The sequence below is a fragment of the Dermacentor variabilis genome, chromosome 11 (genome assembly GCF_050947875.1).
Source record: "Dermacentor variabilis isolate Ectoservices chromosome 11, ASM5094787v1, whole genome shotgun sequence".
Lineage (NCBI taxonomy): Eukaryota > Metazoa > Arthropoda > Arachnida > Ixodida > Ixodidae > Dermacentor > Dermacentor variabilis.
The window spans coordinates 38054099-38072952 of record NC_134578.1 but is presented as its reverse complement, the minus strand read 5'-3'; the positions used below and the strand labels follow the sequence as shown (position 1 = coordinate 38072952).

Here is an 18854-nt window from a genome sequence, read left to right as displayed (position 1 = left end):
CACTTCCTCTTTGCCACGTGTGAACATGTTGAGAAGCGTAAATAGGTGGCCTCCATATACACGCATGAGTGACGGCTCCCCTTGAGTAACGAAAAACGAATCTCGAAGTCTATGCTTTGGCGGACTCGATGTGCCGGAAGTGATGGCAGGAGCCGCAAACACGCTGTCGTCGCCATCTTGTATACCGGTGTCCCACGGTCAATTTTGATCTCGATCGGGCCCTCTCCGGATCGAATTTCCTGATAGTCATCAACAATGATTGCTACTACGCACTCCTGATGCTGATCCAGTTTGATTCAACTCAAGTGGAACCAGGTGTCCTTAGTTTGACAACATCCCAAATTTTTTAAAATACTAATATCGAACTGTTCTTTTTTCAATGAACAATTACTTCATTTGTCGTTGTGGGTAAGCCTATTACCGTCTGCTGATCGTTTGCAACTCCCTCAACCACATGGTCGTCAGCCTACGATCCCGATCAATAGGCTTGATCTCAACGTATGGGTCGCCATTGTCCGGATCGGAATCGAGCAATAAAGAGATTGAAATTGACTGTATAGCACCACTCGATTCGGATCGAGCTCAATCCGGACCGGGCCCAATCGCGATCTAAAGTGACTGTGTGACCCTGTTATTAGTCATCACTTATATTGTCTTATTCATTAAATAAGCATTTCTTGACAGAACAGGAATTCGGCCGGAACTAAAGCACAACACAATTGATGTTGACGATAGCGATAATTCAACGAAATTTACGAATTGCACAAGGATCTACATTTCCATCGAATTTAGATCAAGCCCGTCTATCGCTTGTAGTGGAATAAAACAAGAAAAAATTGGGCAAGTTGGTAAAATTGGGCCAGCAGGGCGAACGACGAGGAGAGTGAATCAGAACGAATTCACATTATGCAAGCACTAACGTGTAGGGCAATGTGAGGTGGTTAAATTTCACATATTTTATATAGCCTAATATATATAGGTAAAAATGTGAGGGGTGTAAATATGAGGCTAAGGTAGCACCATAGCTCACTGAAATGTTCTTGAAAAACTAATACAAACCTAAGGAATATAAGACCTAAACGCGCCAAGTTGAACGAAGTAGCCCACTGTCACACATATTCGCCATTAGTAGCTTCTTAACCAGCCCGCACCTACCTTTGGCACCGTGACTCTCAATGTATCTGCGCTGGCCTCCACAGCCCCCAGTGCTCTGGGCACGAACATGGTCCCTTACCACGCAGCGTAAACGAAAAAGAATCTGCTGGTTGCGATGTAACGCCTTTGGCGTAATATATGTACTCGTCGCGCTTATATAGGGTGCGTTTTGTAGTAGCCCGTGCGCTGTAAGTTATTACTTGCGCCGGTAAAGTTGACACATGCATCGGAGCGCAAGCGAGAGACAGAAAGAAGATAAGCTCAGTGCCGCTTGCATTTTGATGCCTCTGCAAGATTCCGCGCCGTGTAAGAAACTAATGACTTGGTCCTCACTAATGACCCGGGCGTACTTGCAAAGCGAAACGCGGCGTAGGATCCACAGATCCATTCTATCTTTCTTTCTCCTCTCATTCCTTCTCTCTCTCTTTCTCTCTCAAGCATGTCGTTAGCAAGGCTTGTATGGGTTAACAGACGGCTATGAGAGCGCCTTCGATATTATGCTGCGCTTCTCAGCAATTTTCTTGCTTCGTCGCGCCATGGGTATCAGAAAGTATGTGAACGCCGGCTCCCCCGTCTAAGCCATTAGGGCTTAGCAGTGCGTTAGGACAGTCATTGAGGCGTCGGCAAACAGAAAATTGCTGCAAAATAAGTGTTTGATCTCGTTTTTTTGGAGATATCTGGTTTGCTCGCTGATGTTTGCAAAGTGAAGTGCCCACTTGAAACAGCCTACTGATCTTGAGAATTGCTCATCCACCTTAAGGTCATTGGGCACCCCAAGCCATACGCCTGGGAACGTACAAGATTTAATGTGTTTGTTGAAGCGCTGCCTATATCTTGGTTGTACAACAATTTAATTGCTTTCTGAGATATGTGGGCAAACAAGATTAGTCATTTATTTTACTCTGGCAGCAATCTCCGTCTGTGGAAAGCTCTCTCTAAAACGAAGAACAATATTTTATGTTTGTCAGAGACGAAACAGTTGTGCCACCTATTTGTTCTTCCTGCCGGTTGCAGAAAAGTCGGCTCCGGGCGTAGCGTCATTTGAGCAGCGCTTATCGTCATTATTGTTAGCTTCAGTCCAAGTGCAGGCGCCATGAAAAGGGCAGATTCATACTGTCAGGTCTTCTTTTGCCGATAAGAAATACGATTAGGAAATGCGATTTGGGAAGTCTGCACTTACTCTGCTCGAGCGTCGACTGCCATTTTATCGCTTTTGTTTGCTGGGAGCTTCTCGCACTGCTAATTCAAATCATTTAACACCGTACAGTACTCACTTATTGAACGATATTTTTTTTACTGTTTAACATCTGTTTTCATACATGACTCGGTTTTTGTGCGTCTTGCAGCGTCGAATAAAAACAACTTTCGAAAAAGTGTTCCGAGTATAGTTTGTTTTGCTTCGCCCTGTCAATGCTAATGCTTTTGGAGAGTACGTTGACATAATAAAAGGAAGCAAAAAAACCTCGATGCTAAAGTAAAAGGTAATGAAAACCGCCGGCACAAAAGTTGTGGTTTTCGCTGCCGAATGTTTTTCAAGCTTTCAGTGCTGCATATGTAGCAAAACAATGCTATCTCGAATGTCTACAATATGATGCGCAAGAGGCGCTGTCGGTGGTAGAAAGACAAGATCTTCGTTTATTGACACAAGCCTGCACGTTCAAAATTTCTGTGCGCAGATATACACAACACCATTAAAGGAAGAAGGCTACTCTATGCAGGGGCAGGAGAACAATGTCACAGAAAGAAGGAAAAGAAAAAAGAAAACAGCGATGAATGCACGCGTGCGCGCGGACAGCGCCACGCAGTCAAAGACGTTCGTATAGGCCTGCCACCTTCAAAAAACACGAAGGCACCTTCACTGCTTCGTGCACCAACCATCGGCGGCGATGGTATTCGAAGGGCCCCTGCATGAGCAGCGGGTGATCATCGTATAGTCCCAATAGGTCGGACAGAAATTGTCTTTGTAATTCGATGAGAAGAGACTGGCGCAATAAGTAAGCACGCTGCTCTTTTTCCCTGCCGCAGGCGTCGCATGCAGCATTGTGAGTCATTCCAATGAGCGGTGAATCAGTTGTGAAGGAAACTCCTAACTATAAGCGACACAGTAGAGATGCATTCTGTGCGCAGCTTTCGTGAAGTAGTCTAGGCGCTGTCGTTGGTGCTCAGAAGGCCTGGCCTGTAATATAAAGGAGAGCGAAGAGACGCGGACTGAGCACGGTGGTGTAAGAGAAACTAAGAGGGCTAGAAACTTTCCAAAGAGCGTTCAACAAAGTCGACACAAAGCAGCAACGCTAGTGATAATTGCACATTTTTATTAATATTCGTCTACTAAACATATGGATGTGCTCACACTTAATATGTGAGCACATACACACTGCCTTAAGGGCAGTTTGGATTCTCAGCCCGCAGAGACACCACAAATATTCGATATTTTAAAGAATTTATATATTTTAAAACCTAGCTTACGCACGCTTTCTAGTGACATCCCTAACTGTATAGAAATTGTAATTTTATAAAAAGATGTATATTAAGATGAGTAAGGCTCGCCAATGCTCTCATGAGAAATAGAGCAACATTTTGTTATTTAATTATCCTGTTGAGATACTTGAAGCATCACGTTGCATATTGCCTTCGAACCTCTCTATGATTCTCTCCCAAGCTATCACATGAAATCTCAGGCATGATGTCGGATGCCCGCGAAACCGTACACAAGTGGTTAAACTAAATTCTCATCTTTGTATTTCGAGAAAAGTGACACAAATTTTTCTCATCTATATCGCAGTGTCATATTGGAAGACGAAAAACACCCATGATCAGCTTTTGGGAAAGCAGGAGTTACCATGAAGATAAAGAATGTAGCATCAATATGCCGATCCGCCCTAAGATATAACATCATCATCTCGGTGTTTAAGCAAGGAAAAAAATGTTTTCTTACCACGATAAACATAACGACACCGTTACTTTGTTCACCTGCGTATGCATGCAATATTACCATCAAACCATGGTGTTTAAGCAAGAAAACAAGAAATATTGACTTTCCGAACACGACAGCCGGTAATAACAAGAGGCTTGAGAAGCGATCTTCCCCATGAGGTACTTTTGGGCCACCGCATATTGAATTCTCAACGATCGTTTCGTCGTCACAAACTCAAAAGAAATCTCACCCCTCTGCTCGCTTGAACTTCTTGTAACCGAAGAAGAGGAGCCCAGCCAGTACTATGACTGCCAAGGGAATGAGGACGGCGCACAGGATCGTTGAGGTGGACACTCCTGTTGAAACGGGCTCCACTGTGGACAGTCCAGATAAATGGAGAATTTGTGTCAAAGAAAGCGCGAAATAAGGCTTATCTACAATCGAAAGTGAGATTGAGTACAATATTTTGATAATTAGTAATTAATTAAATACTTAAGCTTTGAAATACTTCTCAAACCCGGAGGCACTGCAGAAACAAAATTTATTAATAACAAATAAAAAAACTGCATAACTCCCGCAATTTGAGAATGAATGTTATGAGAAGCACTTTCCATGTACTTGGCTATCAAGCAGTGCTTGGCGTTCCGCAAACCGACACCAGGTAGACCACCGCGTTCCTGTAGATTGAGTAGTTGTGTGCGTGCGTCGTGAGGGTGCGTGTGTGTGACGACAGAGGAACGACGACAACGAAGTTGCAAGAAATCCTATGACGGCAATTGCGTGATTTCTACGCCAGCTGTTCGACGCCAGCCTGAACGGGTAGCGCACGAACACAACCAAGAGAAACGTCACCTGTGACGCCCTCATTGACGGCGTACTTACACAATCGTACGTACATGTGGCTATTTCATGTGGTGCATGCTAGAACGACGATCACGTCGTCACGTTGGCGCACAAATGCTAAAGAAATTGATTAACTGTGGCGATAATGAATATCTACAACTTTGAACAGTTTTTTTTTACGTTGCTCAAGCTTTTACGAGGAAAGTACAAGGCAAAGTGGGCCGGTCTCGTGGATTGGGAAGTATAACATGGCACCTCAAAGCGCGAGACGCACCAAGAACAGAAGGCGGCATTGTTGCCGGGCGTGAACATTTCCAGTATTTCTGAGAGCCGGCTGGTAAAAGGAGAGAAACATGTGTGCGATAAAAAGAACGATCGTATCCTAAGTACGAGAGCACCCCTCTACTGTGCCAGGTGCTCGACGGAAGAGGTTCGATACGCAAATCGGTCGCGTATTATTTTGTTTTTCTCCAAGCTAGGCGAGACAGGAGCCTACCTACCTTCCGCAAAGAATGCCTTGCCTTAAAAAAAATTTCCAACAGCAAAATTTAGCGTAGTCCACTATGCGCTGTTATTTTGAAGCATGCATATTCCAGAATGGTGGCGATAGAACCAGGTAGGTGGTCGCAATCCAGACTTGTCTTTGTAATAAACCACGCTGGTGTGGTTTCCTTCGATAAGACAGACCGCCCGTTTTTAGTCGTTGGTCAAAACCGGATGGCAGGTAGGAAGTACGTGTTAAAGCCCTTCATATGGTCAATATCAAAATGAATCAATTGATGTTTCATACTGAATGACTGCCAACCTGCATCTTCATATTCTGAACATTTCGCAGACATAAAGGTTCCAAGTGTACTTCTCCCACCGATTTGGTAACTATTTAATATTTTCACTGCATTGTAAAAGTTGCGAGTAGGTTTAACATTAACACCTACTTTTCAAGCAGCATTGCGTATTGCACGATTTCATCAAAAAAGCACAATCCACCTTTATGCGCTCGCAAAAGGCACTACTTGTAACTTGCTACTGAAATTGAAATAAAAACCGAACGTAACCCATTCATTGCATTCGGAAGGCATGCGTGATCAAGATTCTATTAAGTCCAGTATCTACGGCAGCGTCGAATTGCAACTAGCAACTTTTTAATGTAAGCAACTTTTATAGGTTCTTTGTTCTAGTCATTGAAGGAACTTAGAGAGATTTCGGTATGATTTCTGGTGTCAGCCATCGCCGAAGTTCCAACGATAAAAGCAATAGCTTCTTCTTTATCCCCGTTTAACAAATTACGTAGTCTCATTTAAACCACAAATTATACGGTAGGTTTCGGTGCATTTTTCACCTTGCGCGCTGCCTGGCGACAAATAATGCTCATAATCACTCCATGAAAAAACGCGCTTAAGTAAATTATTCACGCAAACACCATATGCTTCGGTATTTTCAGATGTTTTCGGCGAACAGCTATTAATGCCTCTATCAGAAAAAAAAGCCTTGTAGTCATGTCCTCTGCGCAAGCTGATGCCTATAACAAAAGACGAATTTCACCGTATTGTGAAGACTACAGAAAGAAAAGAGGCAGATTTCAAAAAAAAAAGAAAGAATAGACCACTGGAAGTATAAAACCTCGGATTCACGTATATTAAAGTTTCAGTTTACTGTTCCAATACTTTTATTGTTTACCATTCGGAGCTTCTTTGAGACATACCGCATGACTTTCTTTATTGCTTAAGTACTATGAGATACTTAAGGGGTGGGGATGGTAGTGTACTAAAAGCCGTATAACGGCAGCTCCACAGGTCCTCCCTCTCCATGAACAATACAGCTAATGTGGCAACAGTATTCTTATAGGCTTTAACAAATCAAAATAAAATATACGGCTGCAGTAAACGTTTTGCCATTTGTAATAGCGACAAAAGGAAAATGCATGCCTCTCAGGCAACCAAAATTACGAGCAAACGGAGAGAATAATTGGAGTTATGTGTTTGTAGCTACATGGCGTATACTTTGTACTTTTGTATTTGTTGAGTGCTGCGGGACGGCAGCAGAAGCGTTTCAAGGGCATAGTCTGTAAATGCAGAAGAACAACACATTAAAGCAAAATCAATAGTAATTACACTAGCGCCAAAGGTACCACAAGAAATTAAAACACGTACCTAGAAAAAAAGGTAAACACAAGCGAATATGCAGCAAGTCTCTACATAAAAGAGTTAAGATATGGAACAGCTCAAGAAGTGTTTCCTCATTCACAAGAACCTTAGCAGCCTCACTAGCAATGTGAGCAACCTGCTCTCGAAAGGGATATGTTCTACCATGGAGATTTCGACTCATTGATATTAACATTCGATAACTCTATAATGAATACGCACCAAATGGTCTGAGCCAAAGTTGCACATCAATGTAGTTTACACTGCTTAAATTAGTAGTACCTCGCAGGTCAACCACTGCAATTCGCAGCAAAGAGTTGACAGAACCGAAGCAAAAGTGAAATGCAGTCGTGATTGTTGCGCAAATATTTCAGGCAAAGTTTGTCTCTGAGAAACCCCCTTCTGCAGCCAGTTTTTTTTTATAATACACCCACCCTGCGATGTTGTCGGGCCTCGCGGTTTCGATGTCACTGTAACTGCAAATACCGTGTGTCATCACTGCAGTCTGTGGCATGACATCGGTTCAGTATAGCGTGGAGACTCTGAAACTTACGCAGATCTTTCACAATTTTTCAGGAGAGTCGGCCCCGTCAAGAGCTGTGCAGAAACTGAAGTTTAAGCGATAAAGCTGCTTTCATATATACTTCTTTTTTTGGAGAGAAAATTACCATAGCAAGAAAACATAGAAAACTGTAAAGGAAAACCCGCGATGCCTCCTGTGTGACTGCGCTATGGTACTTCGCTCTCCACAAATGTCATACCAGTCAGTCCAAGCCGCCTCTCTGTTGAACTTGGTTTTGTGTATGTGTTCGTGCTGACCTCATGGAACCCTTCTGTAAGCCTTCCGTAGCCCACTGCAGGAATCGGTATAAACGCCCCCAGGTTTCAGTGCTTGGAGCGCTTTCTTCAATATTTGTTTGTGTGGTAGACCTAACCCTAAGAGGTGTAAGATGCGGTAACTCAAATGGCAAGAACATCGCATTTGTAATGCGAAGATGTAGTTTCGGATCCTGTCTGAGGCAAGTTCATTTCTCCCACTTTCATTGTCCTTTGTTTTATAATTTCTAAGTTTCAATTAAAGATAACATGCCGCGGAAACGCATTGGTGCCGGATTCGAATCCCGTACCTCAACATTTCTTTTTCTCAACGGTGAAGCTTACTTTCTGCGAAAGCCGTATGGGTATCCATAGCAGCTTCGTGCTACATTCGGATGTATGACAAGTTTTCTGATTATTATGATGATTATTATTTAATGGCATCCCCTTTGAAACGAGACGGGGACAAATAGTCACCTAGCCTGCTTGATTTGATGAGGTAGGCTATACATCTCTTTTTTATCTAGCATTTTTGTATACATCTCCTTAACCTTCTTCCCCCTTCAAAATCCACCAAGTACCGCAAGCCATGACTTCAAGGCATCCGGTCGACCCAATATTTTCCCAGCTTTCGTTTCTCACCAATACTCTAAACGTTTCTTGCTTATCTCGACTACTGACCGCTTGACGCTCCCATCCACGTTAAACCCACGCGCTCTTGGAAGGTGTACGTAACCTATGGTTCTGATTGGGTGTATCTCTTCGCGTTCCATTTGGACGTGATGAGTGGTCTCTTGATTTTTGCTGCAGCATACACATGACTCATCTATTTTCGAATATTAGGTCCCGTATGTTTTTGTCTTTAGGCCACCGGCTCCAGCCTCAAATAGCAAGACACTGCCCTTTGTGTTATTGTACAGATTTTCTCTTCTAATTCCTTTCTTCTCGTTCTTGCAAATTTTGCGTGGTCCGTTTTGTTTCTATTGGATGATATTTCCTCCACCTTGCGGGAGGCCACAGAACTGATTTGCCGCATAAAGATAAAGTCTTTCATCCAATGCTATCCTTCTTTTCCAATTCGGTTTATTCGCATGTTTATGACTAACAAAGATCGCATCCTTCGTTTCACTTCTCTTTTTCTTCCTAACGTAACTAAAGCTAGATACATTTTTTTCTAGGTACCTGCGTGTAGCCGGGTACATGTTCAGGAGCCCCAGACAGTCAAAATCACCCTAGTCTAGAGCCCGCCAGAGTAGCGTGCCTCCCCAGGACGGCGAACCAAAAAGGTAATATTACCGTCATTCGCAATGGTGCTGCTGTAGTGATGCTCCGTTGTCGTGGCGCTGTGTTCAGTGCTAGCGACAGGCGTCGTGGTGCCGTGCTCCGTAGTTGTGGTCAGCTTCGTAGTGCTTTGTTCAGTGGTAGTGGTTGAGGCAGTTGTGGTCTGGAGCCAGAATCACGCCGGGATCAAAGTCAGATACTACCACCACAAAAGACCTATAAAGAGTATTCTCTGCGAAGCCCCACTTCCCTCTTCTGCGGTTATTGATAACATTTCAGAAACCTTATATATTAGAGGCTATCCATTAGGCGCTTCAGCTACAATTTTTCTGTTCCTTGTCTGTTCGTTTACTGTAAGTGTACTTACGCTGCTTCAGTTATGAGGGAAGCTGCCAATTCCGTGCTCGATTTCACGCGCACGCGCCATGTTTAAGTAAGGCGCGAAAGGTGCGCGAAGGCTGCAATTGTGCAGGTCGTCCGTTTTCCATTTGCGAGGAGTGGAATAAAGTTTATTTCGTTCGCTTGTGTAGACATAGATAGGGGAGGGGAAAGCTTTTTTAAGAAGTGTAAATATGGGCTTTACAATATTTAACGTTAGTCAGCAAGATTGGTAACAGGCCAATTGGAGAAATCCTTTCAATCGACCCATTTGAGGGGGGAGACGTTGATGACCTTCTCAGCAAGTGCCATTATTTGCCCTTGTTTATTGTCCTAAGGTCACTTAGCATACTGGGCCAAAACAAATCACTCGTTGACCTTATTACGAATAAGTTTAATGAACCATCCTGGCCACAATATCCTCACGCTAGCACAAGTTTCATTCCGGAAGACATGGCTTCAAGCGGGATATTCTCTTTTTTCGCATATAAACAAACATTGGTTGCGCTTATTGCCATTATACTAGTAACAAGACTTAATAAAATATAATATGCGCAGTGACCAGAAATTATATAAATAACTGCTAATTCGGGGATTACCGCAACAGCGAGCTGTGCCGCATGACTATCCATGATTACCTGGATTATTTTGTGGTATCGGAGAGAAAGCTGGAATGCGAAAACTGAGTTTCCCCAAGGAAATCGCTACGCTCACGTTTAAAAAATAAAAATGTGTTCTAAAGGATACTCTAAATCAGAAAGGTATGTTTGAAATATTCAAGTTAGAAAGATTTTCGTTCGATCTATATTTAACTATTCATGGCACCCCTTAGTGGAAAACTTGTACAAATAGTAAACGGAATAAATATACAAACTTACAGCTCCCTCTGCAGGAATAATATACGCTGAAAAAGAAAAAAAAGGACACATTAATTATAGTCGAACAGTGAGAGACCTTGGTCAATATTTGGAAACTAAATTAGAAAACACCTACCATATCATTACAGAACCCTACAAATCGGCCTCTACACTCAGAAACCAAAAGCCTTCATGCAGTGATAGCTATATTCGCAATATGCAATGGATGCTACCCATTCAGTAGGCAACGAGCAAGGCATAGATATGTAGTTGCATTTCGGGAACATTGTCTTTTGTATTGCGGATATATTTACGTTAATCCGTGTGTTCTGAAGTGTAGGAAGAGAACAAAAACATCAGTATTTTAGTGATAGGAAACAACATTCCCGAGTAAGCAGCAAAAAGCCACAAAACAAACCCATACGTCTATCTCAGAAGGAAAGCCTAACATCAAAGAAAAAGTCGTCCTTGTCCTCAGATTGAATACACTACCAACGCCTCTTAAGGACGGTCGCTCGACCTTCTAAGCTAACCTTGACTTTAGGAGATTGCAGAGCAATGTCTAATTGATAACAGCGGGCGGGAACATTACATGGCCAATAATATCTGCAGGAATGCGCAACAGGGACGAAGTTTCAACAAACGGAACTCTTGTACTCCACCCGTACGTTAGAGGACAAAACAAGAAAAACTCACACGGCATTCCGAGAAACGCGGGTGGTTTTCATGCGTAAGTACACTGGTATAAATGAATAGTTTGCTAAATATTTGTGCCTAATAAAGAAGACCGTGTAAAGTCATATATATAGGTGTCTGGAGGAACGGTAAACCGAAAATGCACGCTGGAGAATAAATACTCTTCCATGACTCAAAGAATAAGCATTCCTTCAACCGCGCCGGGCAACATTCAGTGGCGCAGGGAACATTGTGGCACTTCATAGTATTTACTAGATGCCTTGTCACTGTCGCGGTGTCTTTTGGATCTATGCATGTTTAGAAGCTATTAAAAAGCAAATACCACATTGTTTGTTTTGAGAGAGGGAACATGGAATATTAAACGAAAACAAGCGAATTTTCATAAACCCCCCTCTCGTGTCGCTAATGCATATATAGATTGTGGCACGTCAGGTATTGTAGAGCTTTCATTGAGGCCAGTTCTACATAGATCAACATCCTGCTATTCGCGCGAAGTGATTGCACAGTATGCAAGATTGTTCGCATAGAAGCCTGAATGGAAGCAGAATTTTATCAAAAATGCATCCACGAAGCCTGCAACACTTTTCAGGAAATAAATGTCTCGAGATTTACAACCTCCCGTCTTCATCACATGGCGCACACACTTAGGGACTAACGACGGAAAATGAATCTCTCTGCCTTACCTCAGAAGAAGGAGGAAATGCTTTACGAAACCTAGGGCCACATACACATCTCGGATCGCCAGTCACGTGCCAAAGTGCCAGCGACACTCGACAAGGGACCAAATATTACTGTAAGACCTGATGCCAAACCAATGAAGCTGAAACCAATGAAATGGTAAACTACCTAGTGAAAGCCAGCTCGAACGTGGTCCTTACTGACAAGACTGCAAGGTTGACAAGACTGCAAGACTGCAATTATCAAGAAGGACGAATATCACCTAAATGAGGTAGAAGCGACAGCCATAAACTTTGATGCTGCGCGTATCGACGAAATACTAAAGAAAAAACTAATTATGGGGTTTTACGTGCCAAACCCCCTTTTTGATTATGAGGCGCGCCGTAGTGGAGGACTCCGGAAATTTCGACCACCTCGGTTTCTTTAACGTGCACATAAGTCTAAGTACACGGGTGTTTTCGCATTTCGCCCCCGTCGAAATGCGGCCGCCGTGGCCGGGTTTCGATCCCGCGACCTCGTGCTCAGCAGCCCCACACGACGAAATATTCATTGAGGAAGTTCGAAACTAGGCGGCGAATACGTGTGAAAGACTGGGCGTTAAGAAGTCCAGAACGGTCGTGAAAGGAAGTGACAAGCTAACTACACCGTCAATGTTTTACATAATATGCGCAATAAAAGCTACACTTTCCCAACGATTGTAGAGAACAAAGCAGCGTGGCAGCGAAGTTTGGCAGTGCATCTACAGGGACAAGAGTTTATGTTCCCAGTGCAATCCCGCTGCGTGGCGCGAAGGTATGAACAAGTGATCTCCTTCATCACGAAAAGTGAGCCAATAAGGTCGATGTCCACAGACGTCAAAAAATACATTTCACAGTATCCCACAAAAGAGCTGCTAGCTAAGAATTGAAATAGTGCATTGAGGCTCTTGTCAAAAGGAACTGCGAGAGACAATGTGGACCTAATGCGCATGGTTTTCTGGAGATATTCAGGACTTATCTACTATTATTGTTTCTTGAATGTTGGACTGTTGGTTAAGAGCAATGACATGGAGTTTGCATTGGATCTTGCTCAATACCATTGCTATGCAACGTTCGCATGGTGGTGGGTGACTGAGTAATAATGTCATTGTCGAATGATTTGTATATAAATGTTTACAATAGGTACGTCGACGATTTTTCGCTATGGTTATCGCTCGAAAAAGCCAGGTTTGTTATTGTGACGGCAATTCTACCGCAGCTCGAGGATGTGTACGGCGAAGAAGACTTCCCGTATGAACTGCCAATTCAGCGCTCCTGTAACATTTCATGATGTAAGCGACTTGAGAGCCCACGTTTAGGAGATAACTAAAAATAGACGAAAAGGCAATCATGAGACACGATCCTGCGCGATCGAACCTTGTAATTAAAAACGGAGGGATGCCGTGCCTAACGAAATCTACAAGGAAAGCTGGTTTCCGTAAGGCTGCATGAAGCGCAAGTAATCATTTGGAAATACCCAAGAAAATCAATTTCCCCGACAGCCTGATTGCGTTAATAGCCTAGAAACTGTTAATAACAATCAATAGCAAGAGGCACATTTAAAAAAGTAGATCCTAGTAAAGACAGCTAGAGCAAGACCTATTGTATTGCCGTATATACATAAAGTTTCGCACTAGATAAAAAAAGTTATCCAATAAGCAAGGGGGTAAAGTTATGTTTTCTGCGCCGGATAACTAACTGGAATATCTAGAAGATTAAATGGTTGCAATGGACTGAGTCCTTAAAATAACAATTGCGGTGTCAGCCACCTGCCAGTTTGTATACTGCGAAAAAGAAGTAATTTACGATTTTCGTTTGACCTGCAGAGGAAAGCACGTTATGCACAACGAATAGTGCATTAAGATATGGCGCAGAGAGCATAGAAATAACTTCCAATGTACCAGCCATCCAGCTGACCTAGCATCCCATGTTTCTCATTGCAAGTGCTCACCGTAGTTCGAAAGCACAACTATGTTACGAAACATGCACGACAGAATGAAAATGATTATTAGTGAGGCGTACTTCATGGTAAATGAGCGTGTTGGAAAACGTGTTAGTGTGGCATCGATAGTATTTTCTGCTAAAGATAATTAATATATGCAGGAATCCTAGCGTAAACCAACCTTCATAATTCTTTTGACTGGGTTTGGTGATGCAAAAGGAACGTGCATGTGTGCTGCACTTGTACTTTTGTTTGTCGTAGCTCAATCCGTCTGTTAACTCATGCATATAACGGTGTGTCAACAAACCGTCTGGAATAAACAGTCCCCTTTTATCCTCGCGAGTAACAGGCTGGTCCCCAGTCGTCGTGTGCGTCAGTACTTGCTATAGGCTGAGCTTCAATTACCTGAAATAATGGTGGCAGCGACGCTCTATCAGGGATAGTCCATACGACGAAGCACGTTTGCATAGACTGCAAACAAGCTGCTTGCAGTGCGAAAACCAGAGTGATTGGAAAATGTCGAGATCCGCTTGCAGAGTGCTCCATCGTTGCTGTCTACCATGCAGACATCAAAGCAGCCCGGATCGCGCTCTCGTACCCCCATAAGCGGCTAACTCCTCATGTTCGAAATATATATACATGGTTCAGTAAATCTTGAAGCGACAACAGTTCGCAGTTAATCGATGCGAAACACTGTGCTGGAAACTATCTCAAAGGATCCTGATAATTTAGAGGCACGACCACGTCATTTATTACTGCAGTAATGATGCACGCCAGTTTTCCCGGAAGTTCAAACGCACAGCCACTGTCAAACGCGGAAAATGCGCTTTCTATACCTGAAAGACGTATACTATTTAAGTGGCACAGATGCTTCAAATAACAAAATCTTGCAGCTATAAATGCAGTGCTACTATAATAGCCGATGAGTGCAGAATTGTCCGAAAACTGCAACCTCGTTCCTTGATTGAGCGGAGCGGCAGCAGAAGATCCTTGAGCCCTTGGTTCGCGCATGCGGGACTTCTGTTGGCATCTTTCGACAAGACCTTCGGCAACTATGAGGATGTGCTAGCAGCGTAGTAGGTTTGACGTGATCGCGTGTTTCAAACATAGATTAGTAAAACTTGCTGCTGGGCGAATTGGCACAACATAAATAGAATAAAATAGGCGCGCGAGAACACGGGTGGAAGACGAGAAAGAAAAGTGCAAAGATGCACTTTTCCTTCTTAGCTTCCTTCCATGGTTCTAGCGCGCCTATTTCACTCCTGCTTTTAAGGAAAGCGTAAGAACAACTGAAGAAGGGCGGAAATAGAGCAATCCATATTTTGAACGTACGGTTAGTTAGTAGAAAGTTCATCGAGTAGACAAGTAATAAAAGTAATTTAAAAGTCAGTGCCTGTGTTCTCGTTTTTCCCGCACTGCGCTGTCGATGTCGTTCTACTTCGGCTCTACTAAGTAGAACATATTAGCAAAAACATCATAAGTGCCACCGAAGTGAAACCAACATCCTTGAACATCGATTCTGTCCTCTGTCGAGCTTTTTGGCATTGGTATAGCAAAACCATCCTAATGCCATCCTAACTTCACTAAGAGCAGCATTTTGGCGTGGTTCCACATAGATTTCACAAACTGAGTGGAACACAGTTTAACAGTGTTCCACTTCGTGTAACTTATGGAGAACGAGACTGAGAGTTTTGTACATGAAGCTTGTCTGAAGCGGTGAAACCACTGATTCGGGTCCCGTTAGCTCAGCGACAAAAAATAAAGGTCCAGGCCGCTGTAAGGCCACGTGCATACATGCCAAATGATCACTTTAAGCGCTCGTAACAAACATACCTAGAACCCACAAGCCAATGCTAGATGGCGCCGGTGAAGCCAGCAACCGGTCAGCCGACCACCTCGACAAGTCATAGATTTAGTATAACTTATGCTAACTCTAAGCGACAACTGTGATTCAAAATGTTGGCTCTATGTAGCATTCACAATGCTGAGGCTTGTAGAGGTCCTGCCTAGATGGCATCTCAATCCATCTCCCAGTGGCGTTTTCTCTGAGTAAACAAAACGGATCTCAAAGGCTAAGTTCTTGCAGGCCGCATGGGGCAAAAGTAATTTCGTAGCCGGAAACACGTCAGGGCAGCCGCGCTTGAGACATCACCTTCATACTTGTTCGCCGCTCAAAAATGGTGTGCACGAAGTGGTCTGAAGCTATAGCACTATTAGAATGACCTCACAAGAATCTATCCTATTTAGGACGGAGGGACTCACGCTTGGTGTCGGTGGACAATGCTACGTAGGCAGCCGGGAAGATGATCTCGCCCGCGTTGTAGTCCAGCAGTTCCAAGCTCACTCGAGTCGTGGCCGAAACGCCGATGACCGTGGTACCCTTGCAGTTGATGTGGGCGTACTTGAAGCTCCTGGCGTCGTCGGCAAGGCGGAAGAAGTTCGTCGTGCCTTTGTCGGCGTAGATCGCCACGGTGTAACCCGTTACATTCAGCTTTCCCAGCTGGGCAGGCTTCCACCGCAGCTGAACGGACCCGTACTTGCCTCCGTGCGCACAGTTTGTCAAGTTTTCGACGGCACGCACATCTTGGGGAAAGAACCTGCGCTCTGAAGGTGATTAAGCAGTGGGCCTTTAAGTTATTGCAGGAAAAAAAGAAAACATGCAGACCAAACGCACATGTTGCAATCTACGTTACAGGAAGATTTATTTAAGCGTTTAATTAAATGCATTACAACAAACGGTGACACGCATAATTTTGTTTACCTTGATCCTATGCAAACCGCAAATTCATGAAATGTGAATGCTTAGCGGAAAAGTTCATCATACAATGAAATATTTTAAAATACTGGTCGTGCGTTTTTCGTACCACTGATATACGATTGATTCCAACTCGTTACCTCTGTCTCCGGTGCTGTAGAACATGGCACGAGAGATCGACGACTCTCCGGACTTGAATTGGGCCTCGACACGAAGTATGTACGCGCTCCAGCATTCCATGAAACCCACGACATGTTGCGTCACATTGGGAGCGACGCGGACCTGGGTGTCGATGCCCCGGACTGAGACGACGTGAATGACGTAGGCTACAATCGGGCTGGTGACCACCCGCGGCGGATTCCAGCTAACGAAGGCGCTGACGGGCGTGTCAGAGACTCCGCTGTCACACGCGCTCTCGTTCATGGTGGCCCGGACGTCATGGGGGGCCCGCTTCTCCGCTGCGATTGATGTTGACACGGGGACAAGAACAAACAAGGTTTACGTCGTCTATTGCAGTAGACACGGTCATGAACCATTTGCATCGCTTGAACACAAACACAAATATGGGCACTCAGGAATAAAATTGGCAGATGTTGGGAATTAGTGCGCCTTCCTGTGCATTTAAGCAAGCTGGATGGTCCGGGAGCCGGCCCTTTTTAGGATCCGACTCGAGTGTGTACATGTCCTCGAATTCTCTTTCGATGAGGGCTTTCACAATAAAGGTAGATGTCATCGGCATCGCGAGATTCGTTTCTCCGTCATCGTGACATTCCATTCTTATGACTATAACTCTATAAGTAGTAAAACTGGTTAAGTGTAAGGTAGGTTATAAGCTTTTTTTTTATTAAATGTAGTGTAGATATAAGATTTAGTTGGTGTTCGCTCATCTTCGGCATGTGGCGAAATAACGGCACGTACAGAAAGGCGACACAAGACAGGGATGTTGCCAGTTGCTGCATACTTAAGTGAGGCAGAACCAATTTTTCACCTACCAAGATGACATCTATACCCTGAAAAGGTGCCGCCATGGGACAAAAATTTCAAGTTTCAATTATAGATATAAAATAGCACTTGTCAACTTAATATTCAGTCACTGTCAGCGCTGTCTTGTGTCGAAATCTCCGTCCCAGTAATTCGCTCTATTATGAAGAATAAAATGTTAGTCTACTTCAGGCAAGAGCCATATTTGCCAGCGTATAAACGTAGTGCCAATTGTTGTTTTTGCCGTGGCGACACCGCGGGTGTTCGTCGAACTTCCTTCGATCTTCGAACTAATGTGCGCTCCTGCAATGCGCTTCTATTGAACTTGAATAAGTAGAATGCATTTTATGTGGCACTTAGCTGTTCAAGCGTTGCTACTTGAGCGCCAAATGCGCATAAAATCTGGCTCAGTTTGGATTAGGTTATCCCAGAGACATCGTTATGTTAACTTAGATGAAAATTAAAGATAACAGTAAGCTCTTGAAGCTTTCAATTAAGCGATAAACGTTTTTCCATGAGGGATGTAATTGCTGTTACCGATATCCCCCCGTATTTTTTGCTTCGCAACCATGTGACACGTACCAAAAATTCTGTTTTCTTCACTGTAATATTGTCTACACTGTGATTAGGCGCATAACAATAGTCTCGGTCGCAGCTACTGGCTCCTGTGATAATTTTTTTGTTTACTTTTACTATCTCAGTAGTGTGCAATATACTTACCATCGTACTGAGCAGACTGCCGGGGAGAGATGACCAGAAAGGTTGTTTCATGAAAAACAAAGAGGAAAATGTCACTGCATAGGTGGAAGCGTACTTCAGTAGATTTTGCCTTAAACACCTTGCTCTGTCTTTCCAGCGCTAACGAACAAAAGGGAAATGCAACCAATGTGAACAGATGACTACAATCGAAGACACAAAATATATTTAGAAAGACGCATAGCTTCGCTGATGTGCACAGAAATGTGTAGGGCTAATGCGTTGATCGCGGTATGTTACACCCCCGCGAAGGATCGATGACGCTGTAAATATAGAAAATGAAATTCTGAGTCTAACACTGACGCTGCCTTTATACAATTGGGAGCAACAACGAAGTCAGCGCTGACTGCAGCGAAAAGGACACGTAGTTCATTACCAGCCTAGCATGTACTTTTTACCTCGCTTAAGGCTGCTCTTCTTCCTGCAAATACATGCTCTAAGTTACACATTTTTGTAAACGGACCGTAGTGGCTCCGGAGTTATGACGTTCTTCCACTGGACGTGACGTCACGAGTGCGATCTCCGGCCACCACTGTCATGTCTTGATGTGGGCGAAATTCAAGAACGTTCACGTACTCAGGTTTATAGGCATGTTAAAGAAGCCCAGCAGGTCTAAAGTATTCTAGAGCACCAGACCACGACGA

General features: G+C 43.7%; 1 protein-coding gene across 1 annotated transcript; it reads right to left on the bottom strand.

The window, feature by feature from the left end:
* Nucleotides 1-9106: 9106 nt before the first annotated feature.
* Nucleotides 9107-16924, bottom strand: LOC142563214 (uncharacterized). The gene is made up of 4 exons (XM_075673764.1): nucleotides 16614-16924; nucleotides 15981-16322; nucleotides 10407-10432; nucleotides 9107-9313 (listed from the first exon to the last, which is right to left on the bottom strand). The coding sequence occupies exons 1-4, from the start codon at nucleotides 16894-16896 to the stop codon at nucleotides 9107-9109; spliced, it is 858 nt and encodes a 285-aa protein (XP_075529879.1). The 5' UTR covers nucleotides 16897-16924.
* Between the last annotated feature and the right edge of the window lie 1930 nt (nucleotides 16925-18854).

Coding starts and splice junctions, on each gene's coding strand:
- LOC142563214 (XM_075673764.1), bottom strand. CDS start 16,896: ATGAACGAGAGCGCGTGTGACAGCGGAGTCTCTGACACGCCCGTCAGC. Junction 10,433..15,980: donor ATTGTCCACCGACACCAAGC/GTGAGTCCCTCC, acceptor TTTCTTTTTCAG/CGTATATTATTCCTGCAGAG. Junction 9,314..10,406: donor TTATTCCTGCAGAGGGAGCT/GTAAGTTTGTAT, acceptor TTCTGGCTCCAG/ACCACAACTGCCTCAACCAC.